General features: G+C 34.2%; 3 protein-coding genes across 4 annotated transcripts in view; all 3 read right to left on the bottom strand.

The window, feature by feature from the left end:
* Window positions 1–18,277, bottom strand: part of LOC142354282 (mitochondrial Rho GTPase 2-like) — a 161,642-nt gene that overhangs the window by 98,914 nt on the left and 44,451 nt on the right. The window lies entirely within an intron of this gene.
* LOC142354507 (N-glycosylase/DNA lyase-like) lies at window positions 10,459–14,130 on the bottom strand. 2 transcript variants are annotated; one of them, XM_075406830.1, is made up of 6 exons: window positions 14,016–14,130; window positions 13,238–13,647; window positions 12,576–12,772; window positions 11,619–11,766; window positions 11,020–11,069; window positions 10,459–10,720 (listed from the first exon to the last, which is right to left on the bottom strand). In XM_075406830.1, exons 1-6 carry the CDS (start codon window positions 14,099–14,101, stop codon window positions 10,574–10,576), a joined length of 1,038 nt encoding a protein of 345 aa, XP_075262945.1. In that variant the 5' UTR covers window positions 14,102–14,130; the 3' UTR covers window positions 10,459–10,573. The 2 variants fall into 2 exon arrangements, with proteins under 2 accessions (XP_075262945.1, XP_075262946.1); XM_075406831.1 differs by having other exon boundaries at window positions 11,619–11,694.
* On the bottom strand, window positions 16,643–17,646 carry LOC142354477 (acyl-CoA-binding domain-containing protein 6-like). Its single transcript, XM_075406784.1, has one exon. The coding sequence runs from the start codon at window positions 17,484–17,486 to the stop codon at window positions 16,752–16,754; it is 735 nt and encodes a 244-aa protein (XP_075262899.1). The 5' UTR covers window positions 17,487–17,646; the 3' UTR covers window positions 16,643–16,751.

Genomic DNA, 18,277 nt, shown 5'->3' with positions numbered 1-18,277 from the left:
AGTACAACAAATACTAGTAAAACCTCAAAAAAATCACTAAATTTTTTTCCAGCAAACTTTGGATCACGAAAAGCAAAAGTCATAAATTGAAACAATTAGTTACATTATTTTGTGCAATCCTAGCAATTGAAGAGAACAATCATTAACGAGACTAAGAGAGAAGACAAAAATCTTGGCGGTAAAAGCTCGCAAAAACAAAAATTTGATAATGTTTTTTGGTAACAATTAGTGCCAAAGTCGTAGAAAGCAATAGTTTACAACTGAAACGAGATAATAGATTGAAATAAACCTCAATAACAACCTGTAGGACCTGTCCCCAAAATATTAAATAATAATACAACTCAAAAGTTCGATATAAGTTTTGAGAACAAATAGTGTCTAAATAATGAAAAACACTGGCCTCGAACTCTTACTTTTAATTAGTTTGAATTATGCTTAGTTATCACGAAGTGATAAGAAAACAGAAAAAAGTAAATTCTGAAGGAAAACGACTGTGAACAGATCTTAAAAAAGACAGCACACCAATACAATCCAATTACTCGGGTTGCAAAAAATATAAAGCAAGTCGGGGCCTACAATTCAAAAATTATTCATCGACTTAACTACACCTAGAATGGACAAAAAATGAATTGGGAGAATACTTGATCCAAACTTTTAATAATTTTGATCCAAACATTTTAAAATAATTAAATTCAAAGCCATATTAATGAATTTGAACAGAAAACCACTGGCAAAAAACTTTTGTCAAACACATAGGTTTATCTTTGAAATAATTGTTTTTTTTATCTTTTATTTTATTTACTTCAAATTTAGAGTGAAGAGAGACTTTAAATTTTTTTCCTTCACTAAAGGTTTTGTGACCAAACCATCACTTCAATTTGACACAGAAGTCATAAAAATGTGTGAACTGATCAAGAAAAACTGGGAGAAACCCAGAAGCAAATCGAAGCGTCGCAGTTTCCTAAAAAAGCAATACATATGCTGGAAACTTTATAATTTCTCTTAAAACATTCATTCTTTACCCCGAAAGATTTGATTAAAGTATTTGGGTAAAACTTACATCTGTCAAATTCACAAAAATTTGAGTACTGACATAAATGAAACAGCTAGCATACAAAGAATTACGACACTCAAAAACCATAGAAAAACCCACAAAACTAAATCCTAAACATAATTTCGACAAAAACAATATTTTGACAAAAACAAACAAATAGGCTTAAAAACTGAAGATGACGAAAATTTTCATCAAATAAGGCGTAATTAGGTTCATAAAAAATGAATTTCAGCAATCACAGCTGCAACCAAAAAGACGCAGGAAAAACATAAAGGCAGATAACATTCTTTGAAAATGAAGTATTCTAAAGCAAATAAATTTAAAGCAAATAAAATTGTCTAATTGGAGATTTAACAGTCAAAATGAATTCAAGCTATTGCAGAATTCAAATTCCCGAGAACGACAAAGAACAATCAAAAAGAAAAACTCGTTCATTACAAACACCCTGACCAAAGAAAAGTTGCAGAAAATAATTATTACTCGACATTTTAAAAATTAAGTCCAGTAAATTTGCATTGCTTTAGTATATTAGATGAAAGCAACTGCCATATGAAAACAAAGTTTAAAGAAATAAAAAATGATAATTTCATTTCAATTCTATAACTAAAAAAGCAGCGCAAGCTAAACTACATGTTGCACAAAAGCTAGAATAAAACATGCAGAAAGAAACAAAAGTCAGGCTACTTATTACATTTTCAAACTGAAAAAAATCGGGAAAATGATACACAAAAACAGGTATGTTTCCTTATTTAGCATTGCTGGCCTTAGAAAATACATCACTTTTGAAATTACATTGCCATACTATCTATTTAAAAAGGCGATAGAAGTGTTTGAAGATTGGAAACATTTTTGGAAGGAAATGTCAAAACAATTTTAAAAATGCAGTTGAAACTTGTTCCATATTTTAGCAAATGCACTAAAGTTTTTAGGAAGTCAGCAAAAAGGTCCAAAAACAAAGAAATGAAAAACGTAAGTAAATAAAATATCGATAGAAATGCGCTCATTTTAACTTAAAATGTAATAATCGGCTCCCAAAAACTTTGCATCAATTTAAGAAAATTGCAAATTGAAGAAGCATCGATCAAAAATGGTTTCCACAAAAAACCAAATAAACGTTTGTGCAAACAAGCAAGAAAGAGATTGAGCCAAATGGAACAAATTTATCTGTTACCCATTATAAGTTACCCATTTATAAGTTATCTGTATACGCCATTATCACAAAACACAATTCAAAGTCAAAGAGTCATTCACTGACTAAAGCGCGTGATGGAAAAACTTGCTCTCGCTCGGAGAAAAAGTTCAAACAGCAATTTTACTCACTTTCGCTTTTGAAGTTAAAAACCGTTTGATCAATTAGTACATCCGGCAAAATAAAACCACAAGAAAAGTAATGTTACTTTGAGTCTTAAAATAGACAGCGCCCCAATACAACTCAAACTCTCCGAAGTGTAGAAAAAAGGGGGGCTTAAATAATAGCCGTTTTCGTTCCCAAAATACTTCCCAATATGTTTTCAGAAATTAACCCAACAAACCTTGGATTTTGAGCCTTTATATTACTAAAAGCAAGTTGTGCGCCATTCGGTTTAACAAATTGCAAAAAGCTGGAGTTGTACCGGCATTTAAAGCCCACATTTGCTCCACACCCGGTCTTTCGCTTGATTCGACACCCACTTTATTGGGGAGGGGGGAACTATATATTCAACTTTTGTTTAGACAATTTTGGCCGATCGATATATTTATCGTAGATAGTTATCGTGGATACGAAGTTATAAGAAAACAGAAAAAAGTAAATTCTGAAGGAAAACCACGAATCAAACCTACTCGATTTTTCGCTTCCTGTAAATGTCGAGATTGATTAAAATCACCGCTCTACTTTGACTCCTCGCTGACGTGAAAAAGCCGAAAAAACTGTGAATAGATCTTAAGAAAGACAGCACACCAATGCAATCCAATTACTCGGGTTGCAAAAAATATAAACAAGTCGGGGCCTACAATTACAAAATTATTCATCGACTTAACTACACCTAGAAGGGACTAAAAATGAATTGGGAGAATAATTACAAAATTTTGATCCAAACATTTAAAAAAAAATAAATTCAAAGCCATAATAAATAACGAATTTGAACAGAAAACCACTGGAAAAAAACTTTTGTCAAACACATAGGTTTATATTTGAAATAATTGTTTTTTATCTTTTAAATTGTTTACTTCAAATTTAGAGTGAAGAGAGACTTTAAATATTTTTGCTTCACTAAAGGTTTTGTGATCAAACCATCACTTCAATTTGACACAGAAGTCATAAAAATGTGTGAACTGATCAAGAAAAACTGGGAGAAACCCAGAAGCAAATCGAAGCGTCGCAGTTTCCTAAATATGCAATACAGTTGCTGGAAACATTATAATTTCTCTTAAACATTCATTCTTTACCTCGCCAGATTTGATTAAAGTATTTGGGTAAAACTTACATCTGTCAAATTCACAAAAGATTTGAGTATTGACATAATTGAAACAGCTAGCATACAAAGAATTACGACACTCAAAAACCATAGAAAAACCAACAAAACTAAATCCTAAACATAATTTCGACAAAAACAATATTTTGACAAAAACAAACAAATAGGCTTAAAAACTGAAGATGACGAAAATTTTCATCAAATAAGGCGTAATTAGGTTCATAAAAAATGAATTTCAGCAATCACAGCTGCAACCAAAAAGACGCAGGAAAAACATAAAGGCAGATAACATTCTTTGAAAATGAAGTATTCTAAAGCAAATAAATTTAAAGCAAATAAAATTGTCTAATTGGAGATTTAACAGTCAAAATGAATTCAAGCTATTGCAGAATTCAAATTCCCGAGAACGACAAAGAACAATCAAAAAGAAAAACTCGTTCATTACAAACACCCTGACCAAAGAAAAGTTGCAGAAAATAATTATTACTCGACATTTTAAAAATTAAGTCCAGTAAATTTGCAATGCTTTAGTATATTAGATGAAAGCAACTGCCAAACGAAAACAAAGTTTAAAAAAACGGAAATTTTACTTGAATTCTATAACTAAAAAAGCAGCGCGAGCTAAACTACATGTTGCACAAATGCTAGAATAAAACATGCGAAAAGAAATAAAACAAAACTGGCTACTTATTACATTTTCATACTGAAAAAAATCGGGAACATGATACACAAAAACAGGTATGTTTCCTTATTTAGCATTGCTGGCCTTAGAAAATACATCACTTTTGAAATTACATTGCCATACTATCTATGTAAAAAGGCGATAGAAGTGTTTGAAGATTGGAAACAACTTTGGAAGGAAATGTCAAAACAATTTTTAAAATGCAGTTGAAACTTGTTCCATATTTTACCATATGCACTAAATTTTTTAGGAAGTCAGCAAAAAGGTCCAAAAATAAAGAAATGAAAAAACGTAAGTAAATAAAATATTGATAGAAATGCGCTCATTTTAACTTAAAATGTAATAGTCGGCTCCCAAAAACTTTGCATCAATTTAAGAAAGTTGCAAATTGAAGAAGCATCGATCAAAAATGGTTTCCACAAAAAACCAGATAAACGTTAGTGAAAACAAGCAAGAAAGAGATTGAGCCAAATGGAACAAATTTATCTGTTACCCATTATAAGTTACCCATTTATAAGTTATCTGTATACACCATTACCACAAAACACAATTCAAAGTCAAATAGTCATTTACTGACTGAAGCGCATGATGAAAAAACTTGCTCTCGCTCGGAGAAAAAGTTCAAACAGCAATTTTACTCACTTTCGCTTTTGAAGTTAAAAACCGTTTGATCAATTAGTACATCCGGCAAAATAAAACCACAAGAAAAGTAATGTTAATTTGAGTCGTAAAATAGACAGCGCCCCAATACAACTCAAACTCTCCCAAGTGTAGAAAAATGGGGGGCTTGAATAATAGCCGTTTTCGTTCTCAAAATACTTCCCAATATGTTTTCAAAAATTAACCCAACAAACCTTGGATTTTGAGCCTTTATATTACTAAAAGCAAGTGGTGCGCCATTCGGTTAAACAAATTGCAAAAAGATGGAGTTGTACCAGCATTTTCAGACCACATTTGCTCCACACCCGGTCTTTCGCCTGATTCGACACCCACTTTATTGGGGAGGGGGGAACTATAATTTCAACTTTTGTTTAGACAATTTTGGCCGATCGATATATTTATCGTAGATAGTTATCGCGGATACGAAGTGATAAGAAAACAGAAAAAAGTAAATTCTGAAGGAAAACCACGAATCAAACCTACTCGATTTTTCGCTTCCTGTAATCGTCGAGATTGATTAAAATCACCGCTCTACTTTGACTCCTCGCTGACGTGAAAAAACCGAAAAAACTGTGAATAGATCTTAAGAAAGACAGCACACCAATGCAATCCAATTACTCGGATTGCAAAAAATATAAACAAGTCGGGGCCTACAATTCAAAAATTATTCATCGACTTAACTACACCTAGAATGGACTAAAAATGAATTGGGAGAATACTTACAAAAATTTGATCCAAACATTTAAAAAAAATTAAATTCAAAGCCTAATTAACGAATTTGAACAGAAAACCACTGGAAAAAAACTTTTGTCAAACACATAGGTTTATCTTTGAAATAATTGTTTTTTATCTTTTAAATTGTTTACTTCAAATTTAGAGTGAGAAGAGACTTTAAATATTTTTGCTTCACTAAAGGTTTTGTGATCAAACCATCACTTCAATTTGACACAGAAGTCATAAAAATGTGTGAACTGATCAAGAAAAACTGGGAGAAACCCAGAAGCAAATCGAAGCGTGGCAGTTTCCTAAATATGCAATACAGTTGCTGGAAACATTATAATTTCTCTTAAACATTCATTCTTTACCTCGCCAGATTTGATTAAAGTATTTGGGTAAAACTTACATCTGTCAAATTCACAAAAAATTTGAGTATTGACATAATTGAAACAGCTAGCATACAAAGAATTACGACTCTCAAAAACCATAGAAAAACCCCACAAAACTAAATCCTAAACATAATTTCGACAAAAAAAATATTTTGACAAAAACAAACAAATAGGCCTAAAAACTGAAGATGCCGAAAAGTTTCATCAAATAAGGCGTAATTAGGTTCATAAAAAATGAATTTCAGCAATCACCGCTGCAACCAAAAAGACGCAGGAAACACAAACAGGCAGATAACTTTCTTTGAAAATGAAGTTTTCTAAAGCAAATAAATTTAAAGCAAATAAAATTGTCTAATTGGAGATTTAACAGTCAAAATCAATTCAAGCTATTGCAGAATTCAAATTCCCGAGAACGACAAAGAACAATCAAAAAGAAAAACTCGTTCATTACAAACACCCTGACCAAAAAAAGGTTGCAGAAAATAATTATTACTCGACATTTTAAAAATTAAGTCCAGTAAATTTGCAATGATTTAGTATATTAGATGAAAGCAACTGCCAAACGAAAACAAAGTTTAAAAAAATAAAAAAACGGAAATTTTATTTGAATTCTATTACTAAAAAGGCAGCCCGAGCTAAACTACACGTTGCACAAATGCTAGAATAAAACATGCGAAAATAAACAAAAAAATCTGGCAACTTATTACATTTTCAAACTGAAAAAAAACGGGAAAAAGATACACAAAAACAGGTATGTTTCTTTATTTAGCATTGCTGGCCTTAGAAAATACACCACTTTTGAAATTACCTTGCCATACTATCTATGTAAAAAGGCGATAGAAGTGTTTGAAGATTGGAAACAATTTTGGAAGCAAATGTCAAAACAATGTTAAAAATGCAGTTGAAACTTGTTCCATATTTTACCATATGCACTAAATTTTTTAGGAAGTCAGCAAAAAGGTCCAAAAAAAGAAGTGAAAAAACGTAAGTAAATAAAATATTGATAGAAATGCGCTCATTTTAACTTAAAATGTAATAATCGGCTGCCAAAAAGTTTGTATCAAATTAAGATAAACGCATATTGAAGAAGAATCGATCAAAAATTGTTTCCACAAAAAACCAAATAAAGGTTTGTGGAAACAAGCAAGAAAGAGATTGAGCCAAATGGAGCAAATTTATCTGTTACCCATTATAAGTTACCCATTTATAAGTTATCTGTATAAGCCATTATCACAAAACACAATTCAAAGTCAAAGAGTCATTCACTGACTGAAGCGCATGATGGAAAAACTTGCTCTCGCTCTGAGAAAAAGTTCAAAGAGCAATTTTACTCACTTTCGTTTTGAAGTTCAAAACCGTTTGATCAATTAGTACATCCGGCAAAATAAAACCACAAGAAAAGTAATGTTACTTTGAGTCGTAAAATAGACAGCGCCCCAATACAACGCAAACACTCTGAAGTGAAGAAAAATGGGGGGCTTAAATAATAGCCGTTTTCGTTCCCAAATTTTGGCCGATCGATATATTTATCGTAGATAGTTGTGAGTGATATCATTAGAAAGGACGTACATCCTAGAATATGGAAAATAAAATATTTTTTTCGAATTTTGCTTTTTAAAGGGACTTATCGAGGTTAAAGTTTTTGTGAATATTCGACATTTTTATTCACATTTTCTGTGATTTTCGCTAAAACTTGGCACAATTTCGCTAACATAATTGATAAAAGTTAACATTTTTATTATAGAGCGTTATTGTACCCCTTAGAGATAGATGACCCTCAATGAATTTTTTTATTGAAGTTCTTTTGGTCAAAATATTTGAGAAAATTTTCCAAATTCCAAATTTTTTCATCACAAATGACACAAAATTTATTTTTCTAGTTAACTTTCAGTAAGCTTGTCAGAAATAGAAAGCTAGAAACCACTGATACGATCTTTTTAAACTCCAAAAGAACGCTAGTGCCCTGTATAAGTCTTCTAGATTTAAAATTTTGCTGTTTGCAAGTTTAACTCAAAAATTATACAAAATGCATCATTGTTCTTTTGAGTTTTGAAATATTTAATTTCACAAGTGATCTAATTCACAATTATTGGAATAACTTTGGTTTTTTGTGCGCGCAGAAAACTCAGGGATAGGTTAGATATTATCATGGATTCTTACAATCAAAGTTTTTTAATTTTTTTTGGTGCTTCCTTTTTTTTCAAAATGTTTTGCCTTCATTGTTTATTAATGTTAAATACTGACAAAATTGTGAGCTCACGGTTCTATAAGTGGCAGCTTTCAATTACTTGAGAATGGTACCGAAAGTAGAAATAGTTTGTTTCCAGAGAAAACCTAACGGTTTTCATGGCTTTGACGAAAGGCTTTAGTAAACTTAAGCTGATTTCTTGTGCTTTGCCTTCATGTTTTCTTCTTGCAGTCTGATTTAAATCCAACTGATCAAAAATCAAATTGGCTTCTTCTGGAGATGTAAGTGAACTTATAAAATGCTTTAGATTGCAATCTAATGTCTCTTTTGGCATTGAATATAATTATTTCAAGAAATTTTCTGTGATCTTAACAATTATTTTATCTCAATTCTGTCAGTCAACTTTTAGCTTAATCTCAGTCAATACAGGTCAAACTTACTTTCATATGAGACACAAACTAATCTCTCTGGCGGTTTTTCTTAAATAACGGCTTCTTCGTTCCGGTAATACGACTTTTCATCCTAAATTTTGTGGTTTTTGTGAAAATTTGCCCAATTTTGCTCTTTTTTGTTTCTGTTGTGAATTGTCACGTTACTGAAAGTTCCAATCGGAAAACGCTTACAATAAAAAGTTCAACAATTTAATTGCTTTTATTACTTATAATTTTAAGGGCTAAAACACAGTTCTCTTGCAGAAATTGGTAGTTTTTCTATATTTGTCTTGTATTTCTTAATTTTTGTTGTTGTATGCCATATATTGGTAATAAAAAATCTTAAGGGCAACTATAGATTTTTAAATGAACTCAACAGCCGATATCGGTATATAGCTAACGGTTTTATTGACTTTTACATTACTTTTCTTTTCAAAAAATTAAAGGCTAAAACAAGTAAAAGATCGTCAACTTTTCTGTTTTTGTTCTGCTTTTGGTATTTTTTTCGTGTTTTACAATTTAATATCATTTTTGTAACTTAGCATCATTATTGAGAAATCACGTTAGTATTTTGTCGAAACAAACTATAATTTCCCTGTTCGTTAAACGTTTCGGCTGACTCTAGGGCCTAATTAATATTTCTCAGATGAATTTTTTGAGATTTATTTTTTTCAAAGTTTGTGGTTCTTTTTGTCATTTTGAGACAGTCATTATACAAAAGCTTTATCATGTTCAATGAACACGCAAGTTACTATTCATTTTTCTCACAATAACATGTTATTGATTTGATGGCTCCAACACTGGTTGCGTACAGCTCCCTGTGAAATGTCTTAGTTCTGCTTTTATTCATTGGTCATTGAAACCTTACATTTGTTATGAAATTTGAAATTTGTTTTAAAAAGAAAATCGGATTTGTGCCAATCTTATATCTGTTAATTTTTCGCCTAGTTTCTCTATAGAGAGCAAGTCACATCCATTATCTAATGAACTACAGTTTGCTCCTAATAACTGTTTTATTTTCTTAAAGGTGTTTGTTCTTGGTACTCCGAGTTTTCATAAAATATTTATGATTCTTGCATACTTTGCCAATTTTTTAGATTTTTTGTCTTTCACAGTCTCACGGTAATGGAGGAGAGAGTTCTGTTGCCATTTGAAAAAAAAATTCAATTATAAGCTCTTAATGTTCTTAGTGAACACCTTAATTTTAAATTGTCTTTGACACCGTTTTCGTGCAAATTTTTGATTTTTATTTTTGCCTTTTTTTTAGTTTTGTTGGTAGTCGTATAATATATCCTGGATAATGAAAGGCTTCAATCACTTTCTAATTAGGTATGAATGAATCTCTGTGATTTCAGTTGATACATAGTATTTTGAATTAGTTTGACATTAATCTTAAAAAATGCAACGTTATTTTAAACTTTCACTTTTGTTGTCGACTTGTTATCAAGTTGCATTGAGGAAAAGTGCCAATTTTATTTTCTAATGAAGTACAGTTTAATTCTTTAGTATAAGTTTTATCTGATGCCAATTTGAATTCGGTGATTAATGGTTTTAAAAGAATGGACGAATTTTGGTCGTAATTCATATGTGATTATTGGATTTGTTTGCCGTCTTTTCTGGTAGTCACATTAATGACAGGTCTCATGGGCCCTCTCAAGTATATTGTTTTGTTCATTTAGTGGTTTGTTGAACAATATAGTATTTTTTTAATCTCTCCCTCATTTAGTAGACAATTAAGTGAAAAATGCGGATGAGCGGGTTCGGAATTTTATGAGCAAACGCACATTACTGAGCCTCCTTGACTAAATAAATAATCAGAACTTCTTTATGACATGATAATTTCGCCAGTTTTACTTTGCTTTGTAGATCGGAAAATCTTTAACGATATGGAATACAAGAATCAATTTCAAAACAATATTCAAATACAAATTCAGAAATGAGAGCCTTGTAAAATTAAAACAGTTCAAGTTACAATTTGTTGATCAAATCAGTGAATCATTTACGAAAGGCTTGGTTCCTTTTTAACATTCTCTCCGTCAGTTTTGATCAGTTTATTAGTTATTTCTTCTGTTTTGTGAATATTTGGGTCAATTTCCTCAAGTTGTCTTTTACCGGGAACAACTCTCAAGTCAGAGCAGAATAGGACCTGAAACAAATACTTTTATTACGGTTTTATTTTTTTGAAAAATTTTAACTGAAATATGTAGTTTATAATTCTTGAGCAAATCTAACGTTTTGAGTCTTTTGAAATAAAACCAGGTTTCATTGGTCTAAAAGCTAAATTGGCCAATTTAATTGTTTCTGCAAGAATTAAATTCAGACCAGTTTATAATAAAAGGAAGGGCTTTACTTAGAAATAATACTTCTGCCCTTCACCCTTAGCTCACCAGGCTACAAAATCAATGTAATTAAAATAAATCTATTAGTAAAGCAATGACAACTTACAGTATGTGCCCAGCCAGCGTGGTCCCCAAAGAGGTCCTGGAAAAACTCGGCTGAAACACAATATAAAGCTTAATAATTATCTTAGACAGTAATAATGATCATCTCAATAATGATCTTAAGCTTAATAATTATCCTAGTGACTATATGCGCAACTTGCATCGAATCAGGTTACGCAGTACCTTAATAAGTTTTTTAGTCAGTTAATAGCGACCAGTAAAAAACGGAGAGGGTGGGGGTTGGGTTGGGCTGTTGTCCTCTGTTGAAGGCTTTAATGTCAAGCCCGAAGAGTGATGAGGCTAGCACAGATAACTAATATATAGTCTCAATTTCTGTATAAAAACCCACCCAGACCGGACAACATCAAACTTCTCTCGAACAATGTGGAGGATTGCTTAAACCTGCGAATGCATAAGAGAACTCAACCGGGTAAAAGATGGTTAAAAAAAGGCAGCTCAACTTGGTCAATTGCGGTCAATTATTTAACCAAGCGTGGATAAAGAAAAAGTTCCACCCTGCGTAATTAAATTGTAAAGGGTGAACCAGAAGTTCTCGGTGACTTCAAGCAGAGTCACTTAACCATTACATCAACAATTACTAACTGATAGCTGTGTATTTTGCAGCTGTGAGTGATGCGCTTCTTTGACCTTTACTGAAGCCGTAATCTCTCTGGGCAATCTGTAACACATGTGTGTCTACTGGCACTGCATTTGTCTTATCCAGTGACATCAAACAGATACAGTCAGAAACCTGAATAAATTTCGCACGCTCTAACATTTAAAACAAAAGCTGTAAAAAAACCTACATACTCGTTTTTTTTTCAGTACTCTAGCAAAACAGTTAACAGGTCTAATGGAACTCTATTGACGTAACGGTCCTTCAAGAAGAGTACAAAAAAAATTTGACCACAAATTTTTGTTGCATAGGAGTGCTGTTTAACTTTGCTTTCTGTAGGGCTAGTGTTTCACAATTTTGTTCTGGGAAAAATACAGGGAATTAGATCTGCATAATTGCGTAATGATTAAAAATACCAGTTTTCTATGAATTCCAATGATTTGGAGCAGATTTGAATATTTGAACCTCTGAAAATGTTCACGCCTTTAGATTGTCTCTTTGATTGATTGTGATTTTCTCACCCTTTGTTTCGTCTCCTCTGACTTTTGCTAGAAATAGATTTTGCTATTAATTCCACGCTTCGTTCAATTTGTTGCTTGGTTTAGCAGAGCAGTTTTGTTAACCTGTTTACAGGACGAGTACCAATTCGTTCTTCTTATATAGCACGTGCACCATGGGTGACAAAAACATTACCCCAGCCGGCTGATGAGAATCGGATTGGCAAGAACTGAACTCCTCAAAGAGCTAGACCCGATGGTCTTTGCACCGAAGCTCTGGAATTCGTGGCTTGGAATTCATCCCTCTAAAGGTCTGATAACTAAATACCTGAGGCTTCGGCCAAAGGGGAGGTGCACCCCAGCCGGCAAAGCTAACGGCAGTTAGATTGTTCAGAGGAGCACAAACCTTAGGGCTAATATACACCACAAGGATTTGAATATATCTACCTTTGGTCCGATTCCAGGGAGCAGTAACAGCTGCTGCTTTGCCTCATCGTAAGGCAACCCTCTCAGACTGTTGAGCCAAAAGTCACCCTTGGTCTCCTGTTTGGATAAAAACTGAACAGTCTTTGCTATATATGCTGCTCTGTAGCCAAACGACAAGTCTCGTAATTTCTTCTCCAGCTCCTTCACTTCCAGTAATTCTACAATAGACGTAGATTTCACGCGTCATTGGGGCGTTTAAAAATGAGGAAATTCTTTCCACATTAAAGACCCTATACTAAATAGTCCCCAATATGAGGTGGTATTAATTTCCTAGCTGAGCTATAATGGCAGAGAGCCCGAAATTAATCTATTTTTCAGGAGCTATTTATGTTTTATATTTTCTTGGTCAAAACTTCAATTTTTCCTTTTCAATTCATTAAAATTCATAACGGCGTATTATTATTGTAGGCTTCATTTAAATACTCAGAAGAGCTTTAATACAAATTTTATTCAGAATAAAAAACCACTACTCCAATTTGACTTCAAAAATCATGAAAATGTGTCAACAGATAAAAAAAAAGAGCGCCCCAATACTATTCAAATTTCTTGAACTGTAAAAAAAACCACGATGTCCCCAATAAACAAACTAATAAACAAGCTTCGCGGCTATTAAACAAACTAACCTTCGAGAGTAGGAAATGAATAAAAGTCCGTCCCATCCACGTGTGCAATAAACTTTCCAAAATTTGTGCAAACTTTGTTGACCAATTGAGATATTCGTGAAATATTGTTATTCTGAGAACAAATGAAAGATATCACATTTTCGAACGGATCTTGCCTTAACATTCGAACGCCTGGTAACTTCTCCGCTTTCGTCTTAAAATGTTTCGGATCTGCTTCGCTCCATAGCTTGTAATATTTCTCTATTGGAAATTGAAGTTGTAAGTAATCTGTTATCAATTCTTGGGCGGTGTTTTCCTCAATTTTGACATTTGAGGTCAATTTGAAACAACATTGAGTTTGTTTTTGTTCGACCTCAACAATGTAGTTGCGAATGACGCCAATATACTGGTTCAGCGATCTTTCTTTCCACCTAAAGAGGCATTCCCTTTGTGCGTGAATAAACTAACTTCGGATCTATGGTGTGTACCCCCAATTAGCAGGCATATATTTTTTACGCGCCTCATAGAACACAAACTTTAATTAGATGTCACATGCAGTACTGGTTATACGAAACTGAACTGCTAAAATCTTCTAAGTTTGAAGAATTTTCAAAAAATGAGTTTGGGAGGCGCACTTTTTAATATAATTTTAAAAATCCATAAAATTTAAAATTTCTATTCAATCAAATTGAAAGATAGCTGCCAACATGCATACTAAGAAATACCTCTAAAATAGTCGGCCACTTTCGTGAATACTGTTTGCCATGTCAGAAATTCTACGGCAATTTCTTTTCCTCACCTGAAATTTTGTCCACCTGTCAGCATGCATGGCAAATTCAGCAGATGTCTACACACGTCGTGAACAAACTGAACAGAGTACGACATTGGATCTCAAAAATTAGAAATTAGTCGAAGACATTTCATGAAAACCAAATAATTGCCTATGAAATTGTACACAATCATAAGTCAAGAATTGTATCCTTTTACCGAAGGTGGAACCAAGTATGATTGGTATTTTTCCAACTTTACAATAATACAAACCTAACCGACTAAACGTCGGAAGAATTGCTCTCGAACGACTAGTGGGAGCTCTAATCAATTGCAGCCTGCTTCAGTCGGGAGGGGGGAGGTAGGGAGGGGGAGCCTAAATGTGACTAAGAAGTTCAATAGTGGGCTTCAAATAACCACATTAGAGGTTAACATATACCACTATTAAGATTTAAAGTAAAAATTGGCACCAGTTTCGGCGCACTTTTCTTTTGACTTTTAATATTAAATTGCCGCCAATTGAGTTCAGCTGCTTGAAAGTGTGATTGAGAGAGAACTTAAGATCACGCGAAACGCAAAAGTCAAGGGCGTAAAAGTCACTGGAAAAGTCAAAATTGTCGAGCAAAAATTTTGCATAAAAAACGTAGCCGGTAGAATACAGGAAACGACTCGAATCGTCGTGCATTATAATCTCTAACCTAACCTTACCAAAATCAGAACATCAAAATAGACAAGAGAAAAACAAACAAAACTAGCCCAACAAACCACATTAAAGTGTATTAAAAATGCCGACAATTTTTATTGTGCGGGGGGAGTTGGGTGGGGTGGGTGGGTAGATAGGTTGGGGAGGTGGGTAGTGCTGGGGGTAGTTAGGTGAAGGGTGGGGGTAGTTTGGGGTAGGGGGTAGGTAGGTGGTGGGGGTGGATAGATAGGTCGGGGAGGTTGTTAGTGTTGGGGTAGTTGGGGGGGGGGGGGGGCAGGTGGGGGGTAGCTAGGTGAAGGGAGGGGGTAGGGGTAGGTGGGGGTAACTGGGGGGGGGGTGCGGTGGGAGGGGGTAGGTAGGCGTTGGGGGGTAGATAGGTGGTGGGGGTGGGTGGGTAGATAGGATGGTGAGGTTGTTAGTGCTGGGGTAGTTGGGGAGGGGGGGGGGTAGGTGGGGGTAATTAGGTGAAGGGAGGGGGTAGTTTGGGGGGCAAGGGCAGGTGGGGGGGGGGGGAGGTTCGGGCAGGGGGTAGCGAGGTGTTGGGGGGGGGTGGAAGGTAGGTGGGTGGGTAGATAGGTTGGGAGGGTGGGTTGTGCCTGGGGTAGTTGGGGGAAGGGGTAGCTGGGAGGGGTAGGAGGGGGAATGTTGGGGGTGGGGGGGTGGGGGGGGGGTTGGTAGGAAGGTGTTGGGGGTAGATAGGTCGTGGGGGGGGGGTGGTGCGGTGTAGTTTAGATAATTAGGGGTGACTTAATAGAGAAAAAAAAATCTCAAAATGACCTCTTCACCTTGAACATTACCAGTAGTTCCTAATTACTATACATTACAAACGAAGCTACTGATAAAGTCCAATGTTCGAAAACAGAAGTCAACTATCAAAAACGGAGGTAGGTGCTTGAACAGAAAGAAGTCAAAATTCAAGTCATGAACAAACTTGCTTTCTTCTTAAAAAAACTTGTAGAATCTCAAAACTCCTCTTCGAGTCATAAAACTTGTAGAATCTCAATACTCCTCTTCGACTCGTAAAAAGACACACGTTTACAATAATTGCTATGAACTTCGTTCAAGAGCAATTAAAAATCGAAATGTCCAGTCTCGCCTCTTAGACTGTACAAACCCTAATGAACGTAAACACAAATTACTCTCATGCGTTCCAATTGAAACAAAATTTTGGTTCAGTAGAGAGAAGCAATCACAAAAGACTTTACAAATTTATACAATAAACATTTGATCAATAAACAATTGTTGTTACTACTCGAAGGGGAAAGTTGGTATTCACAACTTCTATTATAGAACGCTGACTCCTGTTTTCCAACATTGATTTTAACAAAGCTTAGTTCCTAATGTATAGTAATTAGGAACTGCTGATAAAATTCGAGGTCAACAGGTTATTTTGAAAAATTATTTCCCATCTCCCTATTCAAACTAGACCCCCGACCACCTCCCCGCCCCCACCTTTAGGCACGATTAGTTCAGAAATTATGTTTTACGACTCTTCTATTCGTATCCGATATTCTACCGGCTGTATTACTTCTGTTCTAGAACATTGATTTGTGTTTTCTCGAATATTGGACTTGAACCGTAGTTTAATTACTACTACTGTATAGTAATTAGGAACTCATGTTAATATTCAATGTTTTGAGGCAACAACAGACTCTCCTCCCTAGCCGATCTAAAGACAGCTGCTGATACTTGTGAATAAGAGCAATTTAAATCACGCAAAACAAAAAAGTCTAAAATGTTTACAACAATTGCTTCAAACTTAGTTCGTGAGCAATTAAACAGAAATTTCTTTTCCACGAGTTGGGCGATAAAAATTCAACGAGGGTGGAAAAGATTTATAATTTGAGTTTGGCCTTGATAGAACAAGGTCAAAATATCACAGTTATTGCTGAAGATAACAACATACCGCAATCCACATATGCGAAGATCTGTTAACTTGCACATTAAAAAAAAGATTCAGTATAATCATTCATTTAATTTTTAAAATAATACTTAAAAATGGAATGACAAAATAACTTTAAAATAGATCAAATCAATACAAAGACATAAATAAATTTGTAAGTATCATTTAAGCAAGCTTTTAATTTCATCATTATCAATTTCTAACTCAGCGGCAATAAATCCTTCATTATCTTTAACATTCCGATCGGCTCCTAAACTGAGTAATAATTTGACAGCATCGAAGTGTTCACAGGAAACTGCATAATGAAGAGCTGTTTGACCCTCCTCATCTTTCACATCAACTTGTGCTTTAAAATCTTCTATCAACATTTTAATCATCCCTAAATTGCCTCGATCCGATGCCCAATGTATTAAACCCATACCTGTGTCCTCGTCCAAGTCATCAACTGAAGAAATTTCATTCGCTTGTAACATTTCAGATACCTTTTCAGTATTTCCAGCCTGACACCAATCGTAGATTGTTCTAGAACTTTCTGACACTTTCTCTGAAGGATCTATAACAGGCCGGCTTACAAAATTTGATAGTTTTAAACCTTGAGAGCCGATATTTGAAGCTTCAGTTTCCCAATCTGTGAATAATCGTGATACTCGCTCAACATACTCTTGCTGGGATTGTGATTTTTCCATCCCAGCTACACTTTTCCAGGCGTAGTATTTTTTCTTTCCGTTCAAATCCCAGAATGAGGGCGCTTGGCTTGTACAATCACCTTCTAATGATTGTTTGTACCTCGCATAAAGATACAAAAGGTCTTCAGTGGTCATCGATTGCGCTTTTGTCTGTACAAAATTGGCAGCTTTTTGAAACATTTCTTCGTCATTGTTAACAATATTTTCCATTGTCCTGTCTGGAAAAAATGATCAAATCAGAACTCACGTATTACTTTTTGACAAAGCTTCGGTCGATTGCAGCTTGTTCAACTTTGTTAATAAAATATAACATTTTTTAAGACATCGCAACACCAATAGTATATCGCTCAACTTATAAAAAGCAACTTTTAAAGTATATTTCATATACAGAAATCATTTAAGCGTTTAGATCGGTATAACACGCTATATAGCAATATTATGTTTAAAATCACGCCAATTACCCCAGGGTACAATTGCCCGATAAAAACGAATTTAGTTTCCTTTGATCTATCCGTTCAATAATCCGATTGTACAATTCAATGTTTAAATTTTGAAGGATTAATCTATAGAATAGCCGATCAACTTATCTAACAATATAAGAAATGTCCTATGCGCCGAATTGCTCAATGACAACACCAAATTCATTCATTTTGATCTTCTCTCACAATAGTCCGATCATAAATTACTAGTAGTGATTACAAGCATGTTTTAAGATCTCACGTTCGAGCTTAATAGTTTCATATCAAGTTTAACGTCCCTGGCCATGACCCGACGCGAGGCATGTCCAAATGAACTAATCTTGCAATTAAAAACTATGTAAATTCATCATTACATTTTGGCTCATCGGGTATTTTAGCATTGGATGTTTGTCCCAGAGCCACTGAGATATTACCGAATAAAATAAACCTTATGAAGAACATCAACGATACGTAGATCATTTGAACTGTTTTCTGAGCTTTCAACGAGACGCATGTTTCTCATCTTTTTTTCCGGGGAAAATT

This window comes from Convolutriloba macropyga, chromosome 15 (genome assembly GCF_964194025.1).
Source record: "Convolutriloba macropyga chromosome 15, txConMacr16.3, whole genome shotgun sequence".
Classification (NCBI taxonomy): Eukaryota; Metazoa; Xenacoelomorpha; order Acoela; family Convolutidae; genus Convolutriloba; species Convolutriloba macropyga.
The sequence above is the reverse complement of the archived record's forward strand: the minus strand, read 5'-3'. Positions and strand labels throughout refer to the sequence as shown.